This window comes from Aphelocoma coerulescens, chromosome 13, assembly GCF_041296385.1.
Source record: "Aphelocoma coerulescens isolate FSJ_1873_10779 chromosome 13, UR_Acoe_1.0, whole genome shotgun sequence".
NCBI lineage: Eukaryota > Metazoa > Chordata > Aves > Passeriformes > Corvidae > Aphelocoma > Aphelocoma coerulescens.
The window spans coordinates 16,689,124-16,713,345 of NC_091027.1; the positions used below are offsets into that span (position 1 = coordinate 16,689,124).

General features: G+C 55.1%; 3 protein-coding genes across 5 annotated transcripts in view; 1 reads left to right on the plus strand and 2 right to left on the minus strand.

Moving 5' to 3' along the window:
• Positions 1-11,758, plus strand: part of ANKHD1 (ankyrin repeat and KH domain containing 1) — a 101,995-nt gene extending 90,237 nt beyond the window's left edge. Inside the window, exons 32-37 of one of the 2 annotated variants that reach the window (XM_069028822.1) lie at positions 3,926-4,120; positions 5,195-5,449; positions 6,390-6,565; positions 7,487-7,651; positions 11,191-11,364; positions 11,535-11,758. In XM_069028822.1, coding sequence (XP_068884923.1) covers positions 3,926-4,120; positions 5,195-5,449; positions 6,390-6,565; positions 7,487-7,651; positions 11,191-11,364; positions 11,535-11,678 — 1,109 coding nt within the window. In that variant the 3' untranslated portion in view covers positions 11,679-11,758. Of the gene's footprint in view, positions 1-3,925; positions 4,121-5,194; positions 5,450-6,389; positions 6,566-7,486; positions 7,652-8,090; positions 8,588-11,190; positions 11,365-11,534 lie in introns of those variants that run through there. The other variant, XM_069028823.1, reaches the window with a different exon arrangement.
• A 667-nt stretch (positions 11,759-12,425) lies between these two features.
• On the minus strand, positions 12,426-14,097 carry SRA1 (steroid receptor RNA activator 1). The gene is made up of 5 exons (XM_069028735.1): positions 14,016-14,097; positions 13,651-13,776; positions 13,227-13,441; positions 12,960-13,068; positions 12,426-12,853 (listed from the first exon to the last, which is right to left on the minus strand). Exons 1-5 carry the CDS (start codon positions 14,038-14,040, stop codon positions 12,633-12,635), a joined length of 696 nt encoding a protein of 231 aa, XP_068884836.1. The 5' UTR covers positions 14,041-14,097; the 3' UTR covers positions 12,426-12,632.
• Positions 14,098-14,225: 128 nt separating this feature from the next.
• APBB3 (amyloid beta precursor protein binding family B member 3) lies at positions 14,226-18,466 on the minus strand. 2 transcript variants are annotated; one of them, XM_069028861.1, is made up of 13 exons: positions 18,418-18,466; positions 17,372-17,562; positions 16,966-17,042; positions 16,649-16,706; positions 16,327-16,467; positions 15,833-15,960; positions 15,710-15,715; positions 15,512-15,626; positions 15,338-15,425; positions 15,111-15,194; positions 14,853-14,968; positions 14,544-14,726; positions 14,226-14,447 (listed from the first exon to the last, which is right to left on the minus strand). In XM_069028861.1, exons 1-13 carry the CDS (start codon positions 18,464-18,466, stop codon positions 14,226-14,228), a joined length of 1,458 nt encoding a protein of 485 aa, XP_068884962.1. The 2 variants fall into 2 exon arrangements, with proteins under 2 accessions (XP_068884962.1, XP_068884961.1); XM_069028860.1 differs by having other exon boundaries at positions 14,544-14,968.
• Positions 18,467-24,222: the final 5,756 nt, after the last annotated feature.

Genomic DNA, 24,222 nt, shown 5'->3' on the forward strand with positions numbered 1-24,222 from the left:
GAGCACTTCTCTCTGACTGGCTTTAAGCACAAAACTGGGGTGTTTGCTATGACTGTAGTTTTCTTAATTGTTTCATTTGGGCTGTATAGCTCTGCAAAGTGAGGGCACACCTAGAACTCTGTGCCACGTCCAGTCTCAGCATAGTAAGCAGAACCAGATGTGTAAGATAGTCACTGGACCTTGTGCACCAGAGACTGTTAATAAAGAGCTGACAGACCCCCAGCAGGCTCCAGAACCACTTGACAATGGCTCAGCTTTTCCTGTGCAGTGCTCTAAACAGGGGTTGGCTGTTGCTGAAATCTTGAGGAAGGAAACTTACAGCAAATGGGATCTGCTGATTTCCCTGACGATGGCATCGTGCATGTGCAAACATGGGTGACTGGGACTTCCCACAGCACCAATTTTGCTGTTCCCTTATGTTAAGATCATCTGCTTGTAATGGGGGAAAAATTGTTGTATTTCTACTTTATATATCCTTTTATACTTTATATATCCTTAAGCGACTGTAAGTATTTAAAAACCAGTGTAAATCTGTTTCTGCCTTTAGAAAGGTTAGGTAGATAGCCAAGGAGAGCTCGCACAGTTGACTTTGGGGGAAATATGTGTGAAGTTCTCAACTGAAGCTCAAAAATATTTGGACAGAACACACTTCTTCTGAGTTAGGATTTGATTAGGATATTGCAAAGTGAAAAAAAACTGTGAATAGGTAGTGTGCTGCTAAAATTGTGCCTGGCAGGAGGTGACTGATTAGTCAGGTCCTTGGCTGATTTGTTTAATGTCATTTTACTTCATGCTATTTTTGATCACCTTTGTTTCAGAACCTACATGTCCCAGGAGGAGGGGAGTTAGGGGAGCTTGAAGACAAGAGGGTGTTTGGAAGGTGTGATAGAGAGGAAATGAGTGAGTACAGTAGGCTGAGGACTTCTGCTGCCTTCCCTCAGGGCCTAAGTGTGGTGTGTCCACCCCTCTCATTCACCAGCTTGTCCCAGGGGAATGGACCTTGTCCTGTGCTCAGCCCCGAGGTGGGTTGAACTGGGGACTTCCATGGCTGTTTCCATAGGGCTTGGTGACAGGGTTCATGAGATTTTGAGAAGGGGGCAGAAGGGTCAGTCACTGCTCGTGCTCTGGCCAGCAGCAGCACAATGGACAGGGAGCAGCCAGGGCCTGGCCTGGCAGTTCCATGGGATGAGAGGGGTTGGTAATGGCCTCAGAGCAGGTGGACACCCATCCTCTGATCTCAGCTGTGATTCTACACCTGAGGGGGCAGAGGTTTGCAATTTGTGCCTCTCTTGCACAGTGGGCCCAAGGCAAATTTTTCCACCAATCAACATTTCTAAGGGATCACCTCTAAACTGATTGGCTGAAGATTTAATGTAGTTTGGTTGTGCACTAAACCATCTTTTTCTTAACAAGTTCTCACCTCAGGGTGGAGTTTGGGTAGTCTGCTTTTCCTGTTCATGGGTAAGCTCAGCTGCAGCTTGAGTTTTCTCTGATTCACTGGTTCCTTTGAGGCACAGATGTCTCTGCAGATCTCCTCACTGGCTGTGGATCCCTTCTGGAAATGGCCTATTTGTCTCACATTTTTAGGTCTCTTGTCCTGGCAGTTTGCAGTTGAGGGCAGGCTTAGCCCAGCCACGTGGGGAGGCTGTGGAGAAGACCAAAAAAAATCTGCTTGTTACTTCTGTCCTCTTCATTTTAAGGAGTTTGAGACCTTGCATCTTAAAAGGGGTCACAAACTGGAAATATGCCAGCTTAGAAAGCAGCACATGAGGGGGGAACTGCAGGAAATGGCTGGACTCTGTTTCACAGAGTGATCAAGTGCTGTGGCCCATTCTCTAAAGGTGAGGGTAACATTGTAGTAACCAACATCTGCCTGGCATCTTTGATAAACTGAATTTTGAGCAGAGTTTGTGTGAGATCAATACGCTCCTCTCAAAAGCTCAGTTTTGCCTTCAGAGTGCGATGAGGAGTTTGAGTTCATGGCCCAAGTGACTGCAGAGTATGGTATTGCAGAAGATTTTAGTATTAGAAAATCTGATTTTGTTGGTAAGTACACAAATAGGAAGCTTGTTATTGCAGTTGGGATTTGGTAAGTTATTGTTCAGAGTAGCCATTTTTAATATCAAGCTAAGCTTTTCATCCACTTTTATGAAAGACAAGATAATGTTAAAAAGTGTTCTTTGTGACCTGACTCCTCTGGATTTGTGCATCTCTGGCTGTCATCCTCCCTTCAGCCCATGGAGCATATCCAGCAGTGCTGAAGTGGTCTTGACTGTCCAGTCATTGCACTTTACAGGCTGTGTATCCAAAAGCTGTGTGCCCATCATCCTACTGAGCCATCAAAAGACAGCTGGGCATCCCTCTCCTGCAGGAGAGCTGCTTTTGTCACAATCCCTGCCTTGTTCTCTGTTTAGGAACCCCGCTGTGCCCCTGGGTGGCAGCAGCTCTGTTACCCTTCTGTCTGGGGCAGACTGGAGATCTTGTGTGGTTTGCCAGCCAGCTGGCAGTTTGTGTTTTGGTGTGTGCTGGAATTGGTCCCCATAGGGGCCTTTTGGCTGCCACGTTTGTGGGTTGGCCACAGTGTCCAGTCAGTGGCTCCACAGCAGATGCCCGGGGAGAGCCCTGGGCTGCAGGTGCCACCATCGGCTTGTGCCAGAGCTCCGTGCTGGAGCCCAGCTGCAACACCAGCCAAACTCAGGTCAACCACACTGCAGTCACAGGCACTGGCATCCTCCTCAGAGCCATGGAGTCTGTGCTGTGACAAACCCAGGGAGACTGTCCTCCCGTGCTGGGGGTCCCTCGGCTGAGCACCCCATGTTCCAGCAGTGGGGGGGGGAAGATGTGTTTCTCCTTGGCTATAAGGGGGACTTCTCTTTTTAACCTTCGGGCTAGTGAGAAAAATACCTCCTTCAAATCCAACAAATCACTTCTGTCCATGTGAGCAGGTTGGATCTGGCACTTCTGGAAGGAGTAAGTCAGGTTGACTTGGTTGATAATACTGGGGGAGAAGACCTGGCTTTCAGGAACTATCCAGGTACTGAAAGGTGCCCCTCTAGTTTCTGACCTAAGGCACTGCCTGGCAGCACTGCTGTTGGTGGTGGGGTGTATGTAGATACAACCTTCAACCTCACTCTGCAGCAATATAGGCTGGTCCTGGTTGTGGTCATTTTGAAATGTTTAAATGGTTTTGAAACTAATCTTGTTTAATAGGCCCTTGAAACTAAACCCTAAACTCAGGTGAACTTACGGCCATGCCCATTTCTGTTTTCAGGTAATAACTTGTGATAAGAGCTTTTACAACGTTTTGGAAAAGTACTTAAAAGCTTTGGCTTATTTAAAAAAAAACTGTAATTCACCCTTGCTAGTAATTTTTGTGGGACTTTGAACTCTTTCTTCATCTCTCTCTCTTCCTCTCACACGTCCCTGGAGGAAGCAGCCCCCTCCCCTGTGGTGCTGTGCCACGTCAGCCCTGTCTCTGTGGCCACAGCGTGCTCTGACTGATCTCTCCATGAAGGTACCTAAGGGATGGCAAAGCCCATCCTGCAGAGAACTGCTTCCCCGGTGCTGGACTCCCCTGGGACTTTCACAGAGCCCTGTATCCCTGTTGGATTTGTTTGGCTTTTTATAAGCAAAGATCGTGGCCGCTCCCAGCTTTCCTGCTCTGCCCTCCCTGCTAAGATCATTTTCTTTCAGTGACCAAAGGGATGGCTGTTTTTGTTAAAACTTGAGGCCAAACCAGAGAGCCTCCAGAAATGCCTCTGCGGTTTCTAAGGGAGAATCGTGCACCTGTAAAATGACCTTACCATGTGCAGATGCCCCCAAAGGTGATGAGATGCTTTAATTATATTTGGAGCACTAGCTTTCTCTGGTGCTTTGAAGCAGGTTCCCAAAGAGAGATATTTAATCAAATTTATGTTTATTTCAGGCTTACCCTCTCTAGATCCATCCAACAGCTCTACAACTTCTTCTTCAGGTCCTTTGACAGGCTTTTCAGCAAACATACAAGGAGCACGGGTTTACCTTCAAGGGCCAGCGCCTGTTGGGACTCCCAGCTTTAACAGACAGCATTTTTCACCACATCCTTGGACAAGCGCAACAAATTCATGTAGGAACTTCATGGGTCTGTCTTAGTTAACTATAAATTCATAGCTATTGTCTTTAGTAGATTTCTAACTTGAGGGGAACTTACCCAGTAATGCACAAAATGCTTTCCAGTTGCTTTTAGCAGCTGTGAGGATGGCGTGCAAATCCCAAGCTGTGCTATTTTGTGGGTTTTTTCCCATGCCACTAGTTCTGGTAGCATTACTAAAGGCACATTTGGGCAAAAAAATGAGTCATTGTAGGCTCTCGAGAGGAGAGGGCATGGAGCTGTGGGGGAGTGGAGGTGGTTACACCAAGCTAAAGATTCCCCTCTAAGTAGTATGAGTGCAATATTAGGTGAAAATGTCATGTTTGCCATGGTTTGAAGTTATACTTGCCTTTTTTCTTTTTTTTTTCTTTTTTTTTTAATTGGGATCTGGAATTATACTTAAAATGTTCCAAAATCGTTAAGCATCATCCAAGGTAACAGTGGGTTTTCCTCCTAATGGAAAGAACATGGAAGTAGCTTTACAGAAAATATGGGTCTTTGATTCAGAATCTTAGCTAAAGAGGTTTTTCATGTCACTGCATGCAACTTCATTGCCACTCTGAGTTTAAGAACCAAAATGTTTAAATGAGTGCTCAAAGGAAGTTGGATTTCCCAAGGAGAGTCAGTGACACTTCTGAAGTTGGCAGGACTTTATGCTCTTGGGTCACATCTGTGGCTTTGGGAAGCTGTCTGATTTCTCTTCTGCTGGAAGTGGTAGATACCAAAACCAGGCTGTTTCAATATTTATGGTATTTTGGCTGATGTTTTCACCTCTTCCTGAAACTCTTCCATGTTTCTTATTCTTTCTTGTAATTAATTTAGATACACTGCTATGTCATGAGAATGTCATGATTCTGATGGCTGAAAGCATTTGTGTTATAATGTTGATTTTAGAGTTAAAATAATTCCTAGACAGAATTTCTGTGAAAGACTTGAAGAATGCTTTCCAAAAAAGCCTTTAAAACATTTTATCATTTGCTTTGAGATAATATTGGGGAAATAAATGGGATGGCAATTATGCTTGCTATTTTGTGTGTAATTAAGCAAGAGAAATACTCTTTTCAGCAGGTGAATCTCCTATTCCATCAGTTTCCTCAGGATCATCTTCGCCCCTCTCAGCTGCTTCTGCACCTGCTAATTTGGGCCAGCCAAAAACGGGTAACACCAATCAAGATCGAAAGGTGCCCCCTCCCATCGGGACAGAGAGGCTCGCCAGGATCCGGCAGGGAGGCTCCGTCACCCCGACGCCCTTGGGAACCAACTTCACAGCTCCCGTGGGCCACAGCGGCATCTGGTCCTTCGGGGTGAACAGCGTGTCTGGTGAGTCCTCGTGCAGCTGCTGTGACAAAACTGCCAGGGCCCCTGGCAAGGACTGGGTTGGGAAGGAGGAGTAAGGCTCCACAGTCTGTACTCCCTGTAGTATGTCCTGAGGGGAGAGCTGGCGTCAGTGTGGGAGAGCACAGGTCAGTGGGAACGCTGTGGTTTCCCCTCCTGATGCTCACCCAGCCTGGATCAGGTCACGGGGCACATGTGGGCCTGAAATGGTGCAGAGACCTCATATGGAGTCCTCTGAATGATCCAGAGCTTAGAGTAAACACTTTCTATCTGTTAAGGGGCCTGTTTCCAGGCCTGACTGTTGGCTCTCTCTGTCCAGGTTTCTCTCATTTTCCACTTACATTTTACAGTGTCAGCTGAGGTGCAGCTGATGCACTCAGGGACACAGAGCTGTGGATGCTGGGTTTTGCACTGATTTCCTTGTGACTCTTGAACAGTATGGGATAACTTCTGTTCCAGGCAGCCTTGGTTCCCAAAGAATTACTTTGAAACAGCTGAAGTTTTACATTCAGTTTCCTGGTAGTTAGATTTTGTGGAAAGGAGGAGGTGCAACGTTTGAGGTGTAGAGTGTTTCCATTGGTAACTTTCAATACAAGCATTTGAGTTCTGCATTTGTTATATGCTTCAGTGAAGCCCTCCACACTTTGGTTGTGTCTCAGCACTGCCATGTGTTTTCAAGAAAAGTTTGTATGTGCTTACAGGTAGTGTTGGGAGCTCTGTTGGATTTTAGGCATTTTGCAGTGGACACGTGGAACTCACAGTTTGTGGTAGTCCCCATCTTCTCCACCCTTGTCTGGGTACCTGAGATCCCTCTGTGGCTGTGTGTTCTCAGGGTGCCTTTGGGTAGACTTAGGTGTGTGCAGCTGCTGAGTTCTGCTCGAGTGTCTGCAATGAATTTAATCAGCCATTTTTAATCTCTTTGCAGAAGGCTTGTCGGGTTGGTCTCAGCCTGTCATGGGAAGTCACCCAATGCATCAGCAGCTGTCGGACCCGGGCACGTTTTCTCAGCATCAGCCAATGGAGAGAGATGATTCTGGAATAGTGGCTCCCTCGAATATTTTCCACCAACCTATGCCAAATAGTTTTGTGGATTTTTCTAAAGTAAGTTACAGAGAGTTGGATTTATGAAATGATCCAGGCCTGACTTTGTTGCATCTCCTGTTCTGCCTGTTCACACTGTGTGTGCCTCTGCTGCCACTGCTCGTCACCCCAGTCCTGAAACTTTTTTCGTCCCAGAACTGACCAGAAAAGATGCCCAAGCCTGGAGGCAGGTCTAAACAAAGCCAGGGTTTGTAGACTGCAGATATTCTCTGGTCAGCAGCTGAAGGCCTTCATCACTCTCCAGTGTTTTGTCTCTCTGAAGCTCAGTCGCCCGGAAATGTTTGACAAAGCTTGCTCAGCTCTTGAAGCTGATTACAAGTTTGCTTAATGCTTTCAGCACAAATCATGGCCCCAATATCAATACCCTCCTTAGGGAAGTGGCAGGAGGAGAGGACTCCCAGCATATTCAGAAGGAGCCATAGTATGTGCTCTTGGCATTTGCGTGGCAAAGCAGCAGCCATTCACACACAGGAAAATAATTCTCCTTGCAAAAAACTGCTCTGTAATTTGCTCTTTCTGAACAGGCAGAATTATTTTAGATGGCCATTAAGAATTAGAGAAAAATCTTCAACCCAGAGTGTGTTTGGCTCAGTGCAGCCCTGTGTGCACTGTGGCTGTCCTGTGCTGCAGAGAGGAGGGAGCACTGAGGTCACAGTGTTCAGCTGCTGGCCTGGCTTTGTGGGCTTATCTGAAAACTCTGTGGGTGCTGCAGCCTCTGCTAGGTGTAAGTTCAGAAACATGGCTAAGCTGGCTGGAATCTCCAACTCTGAAGTCACTGTTCCATACTCTGCCCTGCTGTTCCCTCACAGTGCTGAGATTCCTGCCATTAGTGGAACATTACCTATGGAGGTGACCTGGCCCTGTCTGGTCCTACAGCCACCCTTCCCCACATCCTTCACCAGTGCTCTCTTGTCCCCTCAGGGCCTGCCCATCTCCATGTACGGCGGCACTCTGATACCCTCACACCCCCAACTGGCAGATGGCCCAGGAGGGCCCCTCTTTAACGGGCTCCATACTCCAGATCCTGCCTGGAATCCCATGATCAAAGTTGTCCAGAACTCAACAGAATGTACTGATGCTCAGCAGGTAGTGTGGCTGCCTTTTCCCTCCTGTGCTTTCCTGGGGCTTTATCCGGTGCTGTGATACCCAGTTTTGGCTGGGTGACACGTTTGGTTTTTTCAGTTCTTTGAAACTAGGATTGAGATTGTTTGCATGACTTTTCCCTACTCTGTGTGTGTGTGTTCATAAAATATCCACGGCGTTATCAGTACCAAACCTTCCAGGTAAAACGAGCAGCATTTCGAGACTGCTCAGCCAGGTAATGGACAAGTGAGAGGGTTTGTATCTGTACTCAGCACCCTGCAGGTTGTCAGTCAGACCTTGGCCAGAGCTGGAGAACTCCTGCCTTTGGACAGTCTGGTTGTATTTGGAGGGAAGCCTTATGCTCGCCCTCAGCGGTAAAACACTGTTAAAGGAACCTTTATTTGTTTTTATAATAGATTTGTCTTTTTATTTCTTGCTGTAGATTTGGCCTGGCACCTGGGCACCTCACATTGGAAACATGCATCTCAAGTACGTCAACTGATTTAAGGGGGTCTGTCCTTTTTTAGCCTGGTTTGGGAATCTTTATGACCTTGAAGAACCCTGGGGATTTTTTTCATGTGCCTAACTAAGCAATTTTCTGTGGGCTCTAACAATGGAATCTCGATTGCCCGTTGTATAAGAACAAATTGACTTACCTATACAAACTGATTCTGTTCTCCAGTTAGTTTAGCCACTTCAAACTTAAAAATCAGACAAAACTAGTGCTTTTGGCTAAACACTACTGAATGCTCCTTGTATGCAGCAGAGAACTAGCTGATGACATGATTTCGACCTTTTAGGGTGGTAAATACCTGTATAATTGTTTACAGACTTAAAAGGAAAAGCTGAGTAAATTTCATGTCGTATAGTGGCTCTACTTTATGTAGCCTGTATTAATGTGAAATATTTACCTGAATACTCAATAAAAGGCAAACAGCATTTATAGGTTGTGTGTGAGAATTTTGGAAAGGGCTGTATGTTATTGTCCTCAGTAGCTGCTGCCGTGCCTGGTGACACATCTCCCCAGGCTGACGTACTGAGCACGTGGGTGCAGTCAGGTTTGGGAGGGTTTGGAACCACAGATGTCTGCAGAGTCCTTGCCCCTGCCACTTGTGAGCCTTTTATTTGTGTGAACCTGCTTCTGTGTTCTGGTTTTTTCCTTCCGGATTAGTTCTGCTGCTTCTGGCACTTGCAGCAGGTGGTCGCCTGAGAGATCAGGTTTTGATAGGTGAATGCAGGGTTCCTTCATCTGCCCAGAAGAGGATCTTAGAAAAGTGCTTCCCACTAGTGGAAAATGTAATAGATTCAGTTCTAAGCTTCTTGTAATGCTGTAAATCTGCTAAGAGCTCCTCAAGTCCTTTCTGTGAGGAAGAAGAGGATTTTTGCACACTGCTTAAGATGAACATTAATTCCTGACCCAGTTCTCTACTTTCTGCACTTGGACTGTGCCTATTTCTGCTTTTGCTTCAAAGTGATGCAGTAACTACATGGAATGTTGGATCCATTCCTTAAGCAGAAAACTCCAGTGCACATAGTGTCTAATCTAATGGATCAGTCTCAGACTAGGTGGAGACTTCACCTTCTTCCACCTTATCCAGACAAATCCTTATGTGCAGCTGCAGAGTTCCCCCAGTAAAAACATAAAGAAGTACTGAAAACGCAAACTGCACAAGCAGCATCCAAGTACCACAGGCAAATCAGCCTCGGAAGCACTACTGGATGGTATATTCAGATATTTTTCTTGGTATTTGAGGATGAAATGCAAAAAAAATTTAACTGCTGCCGCCCCACTGGTGTAGTGCCAACACCAAAGGAGATACACAGAATCAGTCACAGAAGGGTTTGTGTTGGAACTGGCCTTAAAGATCACCCAGTCCAATGCCCTGCATGGGCCAGGGACACGTGTCAGCAGCAGCTGTATTGAAAACAAGCAGTGTTGTGGTGCAGTAGGTGTGTGCTCTCGGGGCGAGGTGCAGAGGAGGGGTAGGGTGCCTGCTTCTATGGGTTCCTTGGCTGCAGCAAGCAGTGCCACCTCCTCCTGCCCCATCCTGGAGAGCCAGTGTCTCCCCATCCTGGCTGCAGCTCCAGGGCAGGTGGCACAGTCTCTACTCTGTGACACCAGGGGACAAGACCCAGGATGGGGGTGGGGCTGGAGCTGTCCCTGGAACAGCCTTGGCCACATGTAGGCAGCCTATGCATGGGTCCCTTGCTGGGTTCTCCCCTGTGCAGCTCCTTCCCTGGGGACACAGGCACTTGCTCTGGGCACCAGATCCGAGTGCCCCCAGCAGCCTCCACTAAAGTGGAAAAGGGAACCCCAAAGCTTTGTAGGAAGATCCTGCTTGAAGTTCGGACCATCACTGCCCCATGGGTACTGGGGGGCAGAGGCAGGGACTTGTGCTTCTGGGGAGCAGGCTGGTGGCAGTGCCAGGGGGCTGGTGAGTGCAGTGCTGGTCCCTCAGGGCGGGCTGGCTGGATCCAGGGAACGCACGGGGGTAACGCCAGAGTTCGTGCCGAGTTCACCAGCCCTGGGTGGCAGGGCTCCCCCAGACCTGTCCTCTATCCCCCTTCTGACCCCCTGGGTCAGCCATTGAGCAGGTCCTTTTCTTTGCTGTCTGTCCTTGGGGAAGCATGTGCCTCATTCCTGAGCTGGGCATGTTTGGGCAGAGCCACATTTGCCCGCCCTGTGGGCACTGGCTCCATCGTGTGCCTTCAATTAAGCTTCTGTGGGGTGAGAGAGCCCAGCCCGGTGCTGTGGGGCTGTGGCAGGCGCGGGCTGTGTAAGATGTTTGTGGTGCCAGCTCCGGGCTCACCAGCACCGTGGGCAGCAGCTCTGGGCTCCCTGGAACCCTGGGCTGCACCTGCTGCAGGGAACTGGCGCTGGGCTGCAGGGAGGGAGGGGCAGGGGACGGCAGCAGGGCTGCAGACGTGGCACACAAGCTCTTGCGACCTCAGGCGTTGCTGGCAGGCAGTTGGAGCGTGGGGAGGAGGCAGTGTTTGCCCCAGGTGGACGCTGCACACCCAGCAGGCTGGAGGAGGAGGCCTCCCATCGAGCCCAGCTGTTGTCCTCTTGCAGGGAGCAGCAGGTGGCTGGCTGAGATGATGGGAACGGTGTCCCTAGGGTGCCCACAGTGGGATACCCACCCCTTGCTGCTCCACCCTGGAACAGGGCACCGCACTAAGCTGTTGCTGCCTGGCCAGCAGGCTGGGGCCTCACTGTGTGCCCCAGGACTGGCCCTGTCCTCCAGGCAACACAGGGGTGGCCTGTGTTGGCCACCATGGGTAGCCCTTTGAAGGCTGAACACCATGTGCTGCATCCTGCAGAGCTCCAGGAGCCTGAAGGGGAGGAGTAATGTGGGGAGTAGCTGCTGGGCAGGATTGGCGTCGCAGGCGCTGCCTTGTGGGAAGCGCCATGGTGGCTCCAGAGCCAGACGTGTCCATGAGCCATGGCCAAGCACTGGGTCCCACCCCCTGCTCTGGGCTGAGGTGCTCAGGGGCGGGGGTGGCCAGGGCCAGCAGTGCCTGACAGCCCCCGCTTTTGGCAGGTACCCGCATCATCTGCGACCGCAAGTTCCTGCTGGAGTGCAAGAATTCACCCGCGGCCAGGACCCCTCCCTGCTGCCTGCCCCAGACCCCCGGTGTCACATCCCTGGCCCAGTCCAGCCTCGTCAAGCTGGAGGAGCTCAAGGAGCGGAATGAGAGCGAAGAGGCCATGCCAGGTGAGCAGCCCAGGGCCGCAGCCCCTGCCCATGGACCACCTTCCAGGGGCATGGGACAAGGCAAGATCCCAACCTCGCCCCAGTTCCAGCTCCTGCCCCCTTTGCCTGCCTATGTCTGCCAAGCCAGCCCCACCCTAACCCTGGTCCTGTATCCATCCATGCCCTTGCAGATCAAGACCAGTTTGAGATGGACATCTGAGTTTCCATCTCCCCGTCTCCAGGCCATGGCTGGGCCTGTTCCTGGGCCTCGTGGAGGTGCTGGCACCGTGACCAGCTGGCTGCAGCCCTCTCTGTTGCTGGGGATGGACGTGTGACACCTCAGGCTCTAGCACAAGTGGCTGGTGCAATTGCCTAGGAGCTCATGCTTGATCAATAAACACCGTGAAACCCCTGAGCTAACCTGGTGTGTGTCTTTGTCAGGGCTCAGCGGGGTCCTTGCCCCCGGGGAGGGACGGTGAGCAGCACCAGGAGGGTGCAGAGGGTGACACTGCAGGTGGGGGGTGGTGAAGGCCTGGGGGTCTGTTCTCAGCTGTGGTGGAGGCAGCTGGTGAGGCTGTCCCGTGAACAGGGGGGGAACAGCACAGTTAACACCTGACTGGGCATGTGTCTGTCCCTGGCCCTCCCTGTCCCTGAGGTCACCCAGGTCTCTTGGGTTCCAGACTCAGGTCTGAGCTGTGCCAGAACAGCAGGAGCCCAGATGGGAGCCGGGGCTGTGGCTGCAGCACAAACCCTGGTCATGACAGGGGCTGTTGGCACGTTGGCCTCTCCAGCCAGCCTGGACCCCTCCTGCAGCAGGGCTGGGCTCTGGGGCTGCTGTAGGCTCCCCACTGCCAGATGAGGGGCCAAGCTTTGCCAGCCAGTGCAGCAAGGACACACAGTACTGCCTGCTCCAGCCAGCTCCTGATGATCCTTCCCTTGGCATCCTGTTGGGTAAGAGCACCCTGCCAAGGCCCAAGCCCCTTGGCCAAGCCTGATGAAGCAGCCATGGCCTCACCCAGCAATCCCATCTCCTGCTGACCCTGGGGAGACGCAGGACCAGTCAGTGCCAGAACCCTCAGGCAGACTGTGGGAGAGGGCAGGTTGGTGCTGTTTATTAAACATAATGAATCGCCACTAAAATGTCGCAATGATTAAAATCCCCTTTTCCTGGATGAGGATTGGGAGGCAGAGGGGGTGCCCAGACTCCCTCCAGCAGCAGTGGCCCTGTTCCTGCCGGTGGCCCTGGGCAGGGGCTGCCCCGGTCACAGTCCACAGCCCCGTCCCTGTTGTCAGGGCTCCTCCTGCCCCGGCTCGGTCGCAGTCTCGGTTGCGGGCTCAGCTGTGGGCTCGGTGTCAGCGCTGCCGTCCGTTGTCTCTCCGGTGGGCAGGTCCCGCGTCTCAGCGATGAGGCGTTTGACGCCCACCATCCACTGGCTCACCTCGTTCACGTGGTCCACCATAAGCGAGCGGTGGATCTCATCAGCTGCATCCCAGTGCTGCTGCTGAAGCTCTGCCAGGACAGGGGACCCCATCAGGGGCACAGGATTCACTGTCCCGCAGGTGCCTCTGCCCCAGGGCCTGCTGGTGGTGTGGATGCAGCCCCCTTCACCCCATACCTTGCACCAGGAGGCTCATCCTCTTCCTCACTGGTGCCGACAGCTTCCCCTGAGCCCATGCGTCCTCCAGCACTGTCAGCCGCCGCCCGATGTCATTGCACACTTGTTTCTGGAAGCAGAGGTGAGCTGGGAGCGAGGGGATGTGCCCCCACCAGCTCTCTTCCCCCCTCAGGTCTCCTGGGAACAGGCAGCCCCCGCCTGGCTGCCCCGGCTGCCGCCCCTCCTGCACGGCGGGGTCAGAGGTGGCGGGAGGGGCCGCGCCCTCACCTGCACCGTGGCCCGGCAGGCGTCCAGGGCTGCCCGCAGCGGGGCGAGGACGGTGTCGGCGGACACGCTGCACTCCTCCTGCTCCGGGCACGCCGCGCTCGGCCGGCCCTCGGCCCGCGGGGCAGCGCCGACAGCACCCTGCGGGGGCGGCCCCAGAGCCCGGGGGGGCGGCGCTGCGGGGTCGGCGGGTGCACTGGGCGGGTCCGGGGGGGCACCTGCGGGGCAGAGGCGGTGGGGCCGAGCCCGTCAGCTCGGAATCAGCTGGCACCGGGCCCCGCAGAAGGGGGGCCCAGAGCCCCGGCTCCGCTGACCCCAGCACCGCGGCTGGCGGGGCCGGGCCGCAGGGTCCCCGCGGATCCAGGCGGGGAGCGGCCCCTGGGGCCGGGCAGGGTGGAGGGACTGGCGGGGGCTCGGCGGTGCTGACCTGGGAGTGCCCCCGCAGGCGGGGGGGCAGCCCGGCGGGTGAGCGGGGTCCGGCGGGAGCCCCCGGCTTGCGCCTGCAGCCCGTACGAGAACTGGGGGGGGTCGTTCCAGCCGCGCTCCTGGTTCCCTGCAGCGGTGAAGGGCGCGGTGAGACCGGGTGAGACCGCGGGGCCCTCGCCCCGGGCGGGACCCCGGGCACGTCCCTCACACCCGGTACTGCCCTGGCGTCCCCCGACACACGGGCCCCCGGAGGAGCCGATCCCCGGGCGCGGCCCCGCGGGTCCCTCCCGGGCAGAGCCGGTGTCCCGCTACCGGGACCCCCCCCCCACGCACCGGAAGCGCCGCGCGCGCCCCGCGCCCCCTCACCCGGCTTCACGTAGGACTCCGCCATCCCGCCACGTCACGCCCGGGCCCGCCCCTTCCGGCCGCTGGCGCGGGAGGGGCGGGGCCGGGCGCGTCCCCGCCCCGCCGGGGGCCGCGCTCGGGGCCGGGGCTGGAGGCGGGGCCGGGGCCGGGGTTGGGGTCCGGGGCTCCTCCCCGGCGGCCCCAGCCCCGGCCCCGGCCCGGCCCGGCCCGCTACGGGCTGTGCAGGAGGGCCCGCCGGAGGCGGAACACCTCCAGGAAGGAGAAGAGTCCCCGCTTGCGGGCCCCGGCCCCCGCCCCGCCGCCGCCCCCCCCCGCCTTGGCCGCCCCGCGGGCAGCGTCCCCCGCGGCCTCCGGCCCGGCCCGGCCCCGGCCAGCCGCGCTCTTCGCCTTCGCCCCCGGGGCGGCGGCCACGAGGCACTTCTGGTACTGCACCTGCGGGGACACGAGAGGCAGCGCGGGGGGGGGACTCCGCACCGGGGTCACCCCCGCCCGCCCCAGGGCTGGGCGTCTCCCCCCGCCGGTGCTCACCATGCAGGCGGCCTGCACCGCCTCCGAGATGGTGCCCGCGTCGGGCTCGCACCAGAAGGCCGCGCACTGGAAGCGTCGCCCCGTGTCCACGATGAGCGCGAAGGTGTGCGCGTCCCGGCCCACCCCCAGGAAGGTCACGTACCGCACCTGGCACTCCCAGATGTGCGCCGCCTCCTCGGGCTCCTGCGGGGACCCCGCGGGCCCATCCACCCCTGGCCGCCGCCCGGGCGGCCCTGCCGCCCCCCAGGTCCGCTCTCCGGGGGGCAGCGCCGTGCCCGTTCCGGCCACAGCCCCCTGTCCCCTCCCCACCTGCGCCGGGTGCACCCTCATGGCCGTGTCGGACACGTAGATGAGGGACGGCGTCCAGTTCTCCCGCCCAGGGCGCCTCGTCAGCTTCTCGATGGCCTCGTTCAACACATCCATCCCTGGGGAGAGGGACACCCCATCCCATCGGCCCCGGCTGCGGCCGTGGTGTGGGCAGGGCTCCTCCAGGGCTGCCCGGCCGCCCCACTGCACGGGGGAGCTTTCTGGGCGTCCCCCAGCGACGGGGGGAGCAGCGGCGCTTACCCATGGCCCTGGGCACGGGCAGGCTGCCGATGTACAGCGCCTCGTAGGTCTGCATCGACTGCCTCACCGCTTCTAGGATATCCACTGCCGGGACAGGAGAGGTGGGGCTACTGCTGTGTCCCCCCATACCCAAGGACCCCGGGGAAATAGCCGGACAAGCCAGAGGGTTCTGGCTCAAAGACGGACTGTGGGCAGGGGGAGCAGCCGGCAGTGCTTGGGGACAGTACCTTGCAGTGGCAGGTCCTCGGCGGAGATGGGCTCCAGCGTGGCGGCCCGTGGCAGCCTGCTGCTCGCTACGGCTCGCTCGGCCACGATCTGCAAGAGACGGGGGTCCCGGTGCCTCCCCTCACCTCCGAGACCCCCAGGCCATGCTCACACCCTCCAGGGCCCCTGCATCCCACCTTGGAGCACATCTCATGCAGAGCCTTGGCGATGCCCTTGGCAGGCACATTGCAGTGAAACACGTGACACTTGAGCACGCAGGTGTCCTTATCACTGGCCACAAAGGCGAAGTCTCTGCAAGGCCACGAGCAAGTCAGTGAGACCCCGACAGAGGCAGCCCCTGCCTGTACTTCCCCCCAGCCCCGTGCCCCCCTTACCTGTCCCTGCAGCCATGGCAGCAGTTGGGAGGGAGGAGAAGGGACAGGTCACTGCTGGGGTGCCTCCCCCCAAGTGGGCAGAGCCACTCCCCTGGGCCCTAGCTCTGCCCTAGCCCCTGGCACCTGCCGTTGTTGCAGCCAACACCCCAGACACGGATGTTGAGGATGGGCTGGCGATGGATGAGGCTGCGGTCGAGGGGGTCCACCAGGCTCATGGTGTCCTTCTTCAGAATCATCACTAGGTCCTGGCCCTGCAGAGGGGCAGTGGTTCCCTCAGCCTGGCAGACAGCCTGGGCATCCCCAGCACCCAGGCCTTGTGTAGGCAAACCCCTGTCCCCCCAGCCTTCTCTACCCCAACTGGGGGGGTCAGCCCTGTTCCTCCCCTGCCCTTCCCCAGCTACCATTCCCATACTCACCCTGGTACCCTGGCACTGTTCCCAAGGAACAGCCCTGTCAGACCCACCTGCTCTACACCTGGGACCATCAGATGGATGCCCTGTGTGGAGAGTTGACTCTACCACCAGCCCTGGTCCCTGCTCCCCTCCAGCACAGTCCAGTCTCAGCAAGAGTGGCCCTGGGGTGGGACCCTGCCTGGCAGCACCATTCCAGGCTCTTACCTCACCCTGGTTCTCCGCAGAGCTCTGGCCCTTGCTGTTGGAGAGCTGCTGGATGCAGTTGTTGACGGCGATGCTGCTCTTGCCAGGTGCCAGGTCCTCCTCAGGGATCTCCACCCAGCCCAAAGAGCGCACAGCAAAGCACTGAGCAGAGACACAGGGAGCTCCAGTGCCACTGGCACAGCCACCTCCGCCCTGCACCACTCACTGTGCCAGAGTGGTCACCCCTGCTCTGGCTCCCATCCACATCCCTGCCAGCTGCCACCCTCCTCCTCTTCTGCCAGCACAGCCCACGATGCAGCAGTGAAGCTGGCGGGTGCGGTACCTTGGAGCCGGGCTCTGCGCTGTGCTGGAAGTCATCTCCGTGCCAGGACAGTGAGTGCCTGCAGAGGGATGGGGCAGTGAGGGGAAGCTCCCTCTGCGTGCTCCTGCAGCACCCAGGGAAGCATCAGGATGCCCTGGAACCAGCAGACCCCCATGCCACCAGCTGGGAAGCATCCCTTGGGGGTGCCCAGCATGGTCCTGCTGGTTTCAGCATGGGTGGCTGCTCTAGGGGGGGAGCACCAGGGCCCAGCACCCAGCGCTGGGCAAGGATCAATGGTACTCTACAAACAAGCCAGCAAAGCACAAGGATAGCCCTACCTCCGGGACAGAGAAGCCATGGGGCTGGGAATGGGCCTGTCCTTTGCTGAGTGCTTCGCTGCAGGGGCCTGGCATTCCTGGGAGAGAAGAGGAAAGGGGTGACAGCTGGAAGAGAAGCAGTCTGGAGGCACCAGGTAGGAGCCCTCCCTCCCAGGACAGCAGCAAGCTTGTGAGCATCTTGGGTAGTCAAGATGAATCCAACCAGGAGGACCCCAGGATGGGGCCCGCCAGAACCTTTCAAAGGGCTTAACCCCAGACATAAATGGGCTGAGCAGGACTTCAGGGTGACACAGACAGGGTGCTCCAAGGGGAGGCTGGACCAGTCATGCCCAGAGGGCCCTTCAGCAGGCTTCTGCCAGGGGTGGAATCCAACAACAGCCCTCACACCCCTGCCCGCATTCCCTACCCTTCCCTGGAGCGTTTCCTCTCCATCAGCCTCTGCGTGCCCTCCTGGGCTGGTGGTGCGTGCAGGGTGCTGCCACTGTGTCGTGCCTGTTGGCACATGCCAGTAATAGGTACCCAGAGAGTCACAGATTTTCCTCCAGCCTGGGGGGAGGTCAGGGTCTGTCTCCAGGCTCTGGTCGCTCCAGAGGTTGTCTGTGCAGAGAGAGAGTGTGTGAGATATGGGGTGGGGAGGAAGATCTCCCAGCTGCCCTGAGGAGCCAAACAGCTTTGCCCAGCAGCGAAAGGGTCCTGCGGTGGTCTCTGGGTGCGTGGCTGGGCGCATGGGCCAGGAGAGGAGCCTGGCGAGGGAACGTGGCACGATGCCAGCGAGGCTGCGGCGGTGGCAGACCCCAGTGCAGGGAACTGCCTCGCTGGCTCCTGGGGGGAGAGCGGAACCCCGGCGGGGCACAGAGGCCAGGGCCCACGGCCTCCAGCCCGGTGCTCCCCTGCCCTCGGCCGGCAAAGGCGCCGGGACAGACCCGGGCTCCGGGCAGACGATTGTGCCCGGGGGCTGCAGCCGTGGCCCCCTCTCCCCCAGCCCTGCGCGGGCACCGACTCGAGCCCGTGGCGCAGCGCGGCCGAAGCGAGCCCGGGCCCGCGGGGGCGGCGCGCTCCGACCGGCCGGGGCTGTGGGGCTGGGCGGGGGTCCCGGGGGATGGAAGTCCCGGCCATGGGAGGGTGGGGGTGCTCTGGGGGTGGGGGGACCTGGGTATGGAGCTGGCCCCGGAGTGGGTGGGCTCCCGGCGACCTTGGCGGGGGGGGGGGGAGCGGCGGGGCCGGGCCGAGCCGGGCCCCGATCAGCACCGCGGACAGCGCCGGGCGCGGTCGCCGCTCCCACCCTTGGGGCCCCGCTCCGCACCCCGACCCCGGCCCCGCACCCCGACCCCGGCCCCACAGCCCGACACCGGCCCCACAGCCCGACACCGGCCCCACAACTCGTCCCCGGTCCTGCAACCCGCCCCTGACCCCTCAGGCTGTGCCCGCGCCCGCCCTGCCCGCCGCGCTGACCGTCGCAGTTGACCAGGACGATGGCCAGCATGTAGTCCTTGCCCAGCATGGCCCCGCCGCCCGCCCGGCGCGGCGCCCCCGCCGCCGCCTGCCCAGGCCCGGACCCGCGGCGGCTGCGGCGGGAGGGGTGGGGCCGGGGCGGGCCGGGGGCGGGGCTGGAGAGAGCCGGGGGGGCGCGGGGGGATCGCCCGCACGGAGCTGGGGAACGGGCGGGGTTGTCCGGAGCCCTTGGGGTGTGTCTCGGGGCAGAAAATTGGGCCCTGCGGAGGGAAGGGGCTTTTGGGGCTGGAAAGGAGGTTTCTGAGTGCGACAGACAGCAGAGCCAGGTCAGCCCCTTGTGCCCTCAGGTTCATTCCCTTCTCCTCCATCCACTCTTAGGGTTCCTCCATTCCCTTCCCTGTTCCCACAGATCATGCATCATTCCTCTCCACCCACTGTTCATTCTCCATTCGTGCCCAGGTCGGCCCATTCCCTTCTGCCTGTGTCCAGCCCACACCAGTCAGTGCTGAAGGCATCCAAATGTCCATGCTGGTCACCTTCCCCTTCTCACCGGGGGCCAAGAGCTTTGCATCTCCAGTTTGAGACTTTTTTCCATTCTACCCTGAGTGGACAATCCCGGCTAATGCTCAGCACACAGGAACAGAAGCTCTGGAGTCATTTGTTGTACACCTGAATTCCCCATGGAGCTCCTTGAGTACTGCTCAGGGCAAAGTCCTTCCAAGCTACAGTTGCCTGATGAAATATTCCAAGATGATGATGGCCCATGTTATGCAAGACTAGCAGCAAGATGGTTTGCTACAGGTGGCTTTTCCAGACAGTCCATCATGGCCTCTCCACATTTTCTTCTTCAGAGCCAGAAGCTGGTAGTCCTGCATGCAGCCCTTGAGCCTCCCATGCCACCTCAACTGCCCTGCTCCTTTCCACGCAGTCATCCACAGAGCTCGCAGTTTTTGGAAGTGCAAAATGGATTTTCCATGCTTGGTCCCTCTCTTTCAGTGAGGCGTTGCCTCTTTGCTTGGCCTCATTCATGCATCTCATGGGCTAACATGCCTCTGATTTTGTGAGACACCCTCCTCTCCTATTTGCATTTTAATCCTGCTCCCATGGCCTGAGAACAGTACCAGCTCCATAATCCAGTCTTGCAATTGTCCACAATCATTTCTGTCTCCTGGTGGCAGCTGCTTTTTTGGAGACAGGCTTTTTCTTCTGCATCTGTCCAGAGCTAGTTGGATTTCTGACACTTGATTGAAGCACTGTGTGCTTGGGACATTATTTGCCCAACCCAGCCCAACAGAGAGAGCAGGGGAGGCTCGTGGCTCCCTGTGTTCAGACGTGTCTGAGGGGTCACAGGTCTCACCTTGACTTCTGCTTTCCCCAGACTTCCACCTTTTCCATTTGGCAGGAGTGAGCTCACCCCTGCCAGGAACAAGCCTATTATGGTGACTAGCAGTGCTCTGGTATCCTCTGCTGCACGTCTCTCCTCGTCCTTAACACACATTTCACTTTCAAAAACCACACTCAGCTGATCAGACGGGAGGCAACAACCCCAACACAAACTGTTCCCACTCCTCTTCTGGCTCATCCAAGCCCACCAAGGTGAAGGCAACTCTCTCCTGGCAATGTCTTGAAGCTTAAGGGCAATGATGGCCCATGTGATGCAAGACTTGCAGCAAGGGAGGAGAATCTGGGGATGGCGCAGAGCAGAACTTATGAACTGTATGAAATGTCATATGGGATGTTTCAGGGAACAGGCATGAGAAGGGGAAAGGGAGGGACTAGGGGAGGAAGAAAAGAGAGAAAATATTTTGGTGATGTGTAGGCAGTGGTAGATATGCCTGCCTGCCTCAGCAGCATGTTTCAGCACTGTAGTCTGTCCTAGACCCTCATTAAATCATATTTCTTCTGTGCAGTGGTGCTGTTCAGAGCTGCCTGGGCACGAGTGGTGAAGTTTTTGGTGGTTCATGAGAGGAAAAGGATAAGGAAAGTATAAGGATAAGGAAAGCCTATACCCATTATACTTCTCAGGGAAAGGTATGAGATATCTTGTAATTCTTCAGCTTCCATAATTTTCTGGTGTTGGCCCTGAAGAGTGAGAGATCTGGGTTTGGTTTGGTTTGATTTGTGCTTGAAGCAGAAGTACGGTGGCAAGTGTCAGTTTTGGTGCTGGGTTAGAAACCAAAACTCTCTTCTTCTGGCCTGAATAATGAAATCCTGGAGAAGTGGAAAAGGATTTCTCCTTGTAGAGATTGAATTTTATCTTCCTAGTAAAATCACCAGCTAGATCTCTTCACAATATAAGGGGGATCTCTCAGCCCCTCTGACACTTCCCTCAAAAAGAGAAAAAACAACTCACAGGGCTTCCTTGCAGCAGTCTGGGTTCTCAGATCTGTCAATTGTGGATCAAAAGACTCCTAAAGAGGCTCATTACGTGTCATGAAAATACTCCATAGCTGAAATCAGATTCAGATCTCAGCAGGTCCAGCTCAGTTTTACCTAAGACAACAAAATAGATAACTTGACTCCTAACCAGATCTTTTGTACAGGCCATATTTCCAGGGGATAAACATACAAGGTTTCTCTCTGTGCTGCTCCTGAGACAAAAGACAGAATCTCCTTCAAAGAAAATATCCATGTTCCATCAGGCAATTTTTTCCAGTGTGTGTCTTCATTCACTCTGGAGAAGGAGGTTTCTGTTGTGACAGATTAATAATTTTCAGGTTATGAAAACCCTTCATAAAAGAAATCAAGTGAAATCTTAGGCAGCAATTCTGCTTTTCCACCACCTTCCTCCCAGCTACTGGAAAACCAAGATCATGCTATGCAGCCCAGATTCAGTTATCTGTAGTTATCAAATATCCCTGTCCCAACACCCCACCTGGCAGAAAAAAAACACAGTTTAAGCTGCTTCTGTGCTTCCACCATCACTTATTTCCACCTCAGTTGTGCAAGTCAAGCAGAGAGGAAAGGAAGAGGCCACAAGATGAACACAGACAGGTCCAAATCAACCCCCTAAACCTATGGAATCAGGACTTTGAAATGCAGAAAAAATACCAGAACATCACATTTGATGCAGTAATTCATTTGAAACTGTAATTCCAATAAGCCATGTTTTTTTTTCTCTCTGTTTAACTGCCTGGTTTCTGTGAACAGCACTGATTTGCAGAGCTGCTGTGAGCTATTGGCACTATGGATTGAATTGGTACATACAGTTCCATCCCATATCCCAGAGAGTTCTCTGGAACACTGCCTGTTCCATAAGTTTTTTTTAAGAAATTCTGTTAATATCCTCTGATCATTTCACACCTCTCTTATAATACTGAGTGCAGAAGTATCCATAGTTTCAGTTTCTCAAGCTGCTTCACACACACTCAGATAACACATTTAAATTTTCCTGTCACCCACTACTAATTCATCTCAGAAAGCCTGGGGGTGGGGATTGACAGTGAGGAAATCAATTCCCTGCCAGTTTGAAGCACACACACCCTGGAACACAAATAATTAATATGAGGAACCAGTACTTCTCAAAGGAACTTAAAATCAGCAGCTAAAACGTTGAGTGTTAGTAAGAGTAAATGCTGCTCTTGGCTTCATCTAATTTCTTGGAGACAGTTCTGATGCTTCCCAGAACCAGCACCTCAGGCCACCAAACAGCTTCAGCTACTTTGTTAGTGGAGGAATTAGTCAGAACTTTGCAACTCTTTAACCACTGGATCACCAGTGCAAAGTGGCTGTTTTCCTCTGCTAATTCACAGGATCCCTACTAGTGACGTGAAATTATATCCAGAGGTTCTAAGCATATTTTTACTGCTTTAAACTAAAATCTAAATGACCTCCATTGCAGCAGTACTGCTCTCTTTTTAATTAGTTCCACTGCCTAATAGTGATGATGAGTAAAGACTTGAGGTACGTGCTAAAAAGTATAACGAGGAAACATATAAACCTTAAGCTATATAAATAAATGGGGGGAAACACTGCACCAGCATCGAATTTCAACTACAGAACTATAGTTTGTCTTCATTTAAACCAGATAAGAATTAGTGCCTGGTGTTATTACTTAACATTTTAATAAAGGCATTATTTAATTATTGTATGGTTTCACATTTGTGTTGCACTAGGTTTGTTCTTTTTTCTTTGGTTACTACACGAGCCATCAAACAACAACGAAAAATCTGGGTTTGTTTTCATTTTAATGATGAAAGTAGATTCTCCATTTACTAAAAAGGCTTAATTCACATTTACTATCTGTGCTCCCAGTTTTAACCCTGTTGGAAGCTTTCATTTCAACAGCCTAAGGCTGACATGCACAACCTTTAGGAAAAGCATAACTGCAAACAGAAATTAATGTCTACAAATATAATTAAACATTCTAAATGAAAAAAAAAAGATCAGCAAAGGTGGTTTTCAATGCTCTTCTTTGCCCTTTTTATCATGCAATCATTAAGGTTGAAAAAGACCTCCGAAATCACCGAGCCCAACCTGTGACCAATCACCACCTCGTCAGCCAAACTAGAGCACTGAGTGCTAGGTCAAGTTGTTTTGTGCACAGTTCCAGAGATGGTGATTTCACCCCTGCCCTGGGCAGCCTGTTCCAGTGCTCATTCACCCTTTCCGTGAAAAAAAACTTCCTGATGTCCAACCTGAACCTTCACTGGTGCAGCTTGAGGCCATTTCCTCTTATCCTGTCCCTTGTTCCCTGGGAGAAGAGCCTGATTTCCACTCTCCTGTCAGGGAGTTGAAGACAGTGAGAAGGTCCCCCCTGAGTCTCCTTTTCTCCAATTTGAGCCCCCCCAGCTCCCTCAGCTGCTCCTCATAGGACTGACACACAGACCCTTCCCCAGCTCCGGTCCCTTCTCTGGACATGCAACAGCCTCTCAATGTCTTTCTTGCCGTGAGGGGCTCAGAACTGGATGCAGCACTCGAGGTGTGGCCTCACCAGTACCCAGGACAGAGGGAAGTCACTGGCCTGGTCCTGCTGGCCACACTCTTGCAGGTACAGGCCAGGAGGCCAAGGGCACACGCTGGCTCATGTTCAGACACTGTGAACCAGCATTCCCAGGGCCTTTTCCAACAAGGCAGCTTTCCAGCAGCCCTACCCCAAACCTGTGCCGCTCCCTTGCACTGCCTTGCCTTGCCTTTCAACCCCCTCCCTTGCATTGCCTTTTGTACCCTGTCCCTCCCTTGCATTACCTTGATTATGCCTCCCTTGCCTTCCCCTCCCTACCCCTCCCTTGCCTTGCCTTACCAAGCTCTCACGTGCCTTGTCCACCATTCCCTTGCCTACCCCGTCCTTGCCTTCTCCTCCCATGCCTTGATTTGCCTTCCTTTGCCTTGCTGTACCATTCCCTCCCTTGCCTACCTGTTCCATGCCTTGTTTATCCGACCCCTTCCAGGCCTTGCCCGGAGGTACCCGAACGCACGGGAGCGCTCCTGGCCTCGCCCCTCGCTCGCCCGCCCTCCCGCGCACCGGCGGCTCCCACGGCCGCTGCCCCGCGACCTCCAGGCCCCGCCAATCCCGGCCCGCCTTTCTTCGCCTCGTCCAATCACAGCCGTCCTTTCAATCAGGCCGCGGTCCCGCCAAGCCCGGCCCGCCCGGCCTCGGCCCGGCCCCTCAGCCCGGCTCCGCCCCCCCTCTCGCCTGAGGCGCCGCTCCGGGAGACGGCGGAGCCGCAGCCTCGCTGTGGCAGCCCCCCGCAGGTGCTTTTGGGGTCCGGGAAGGGCCGGTGGGGTCTCCCCGTTCGGGTCCCAGCCCGGAGCTGTCCCGGGGGAAGGAGAGGGCGCGATCGGCCCCCGGCGTGGCGGCGGCGG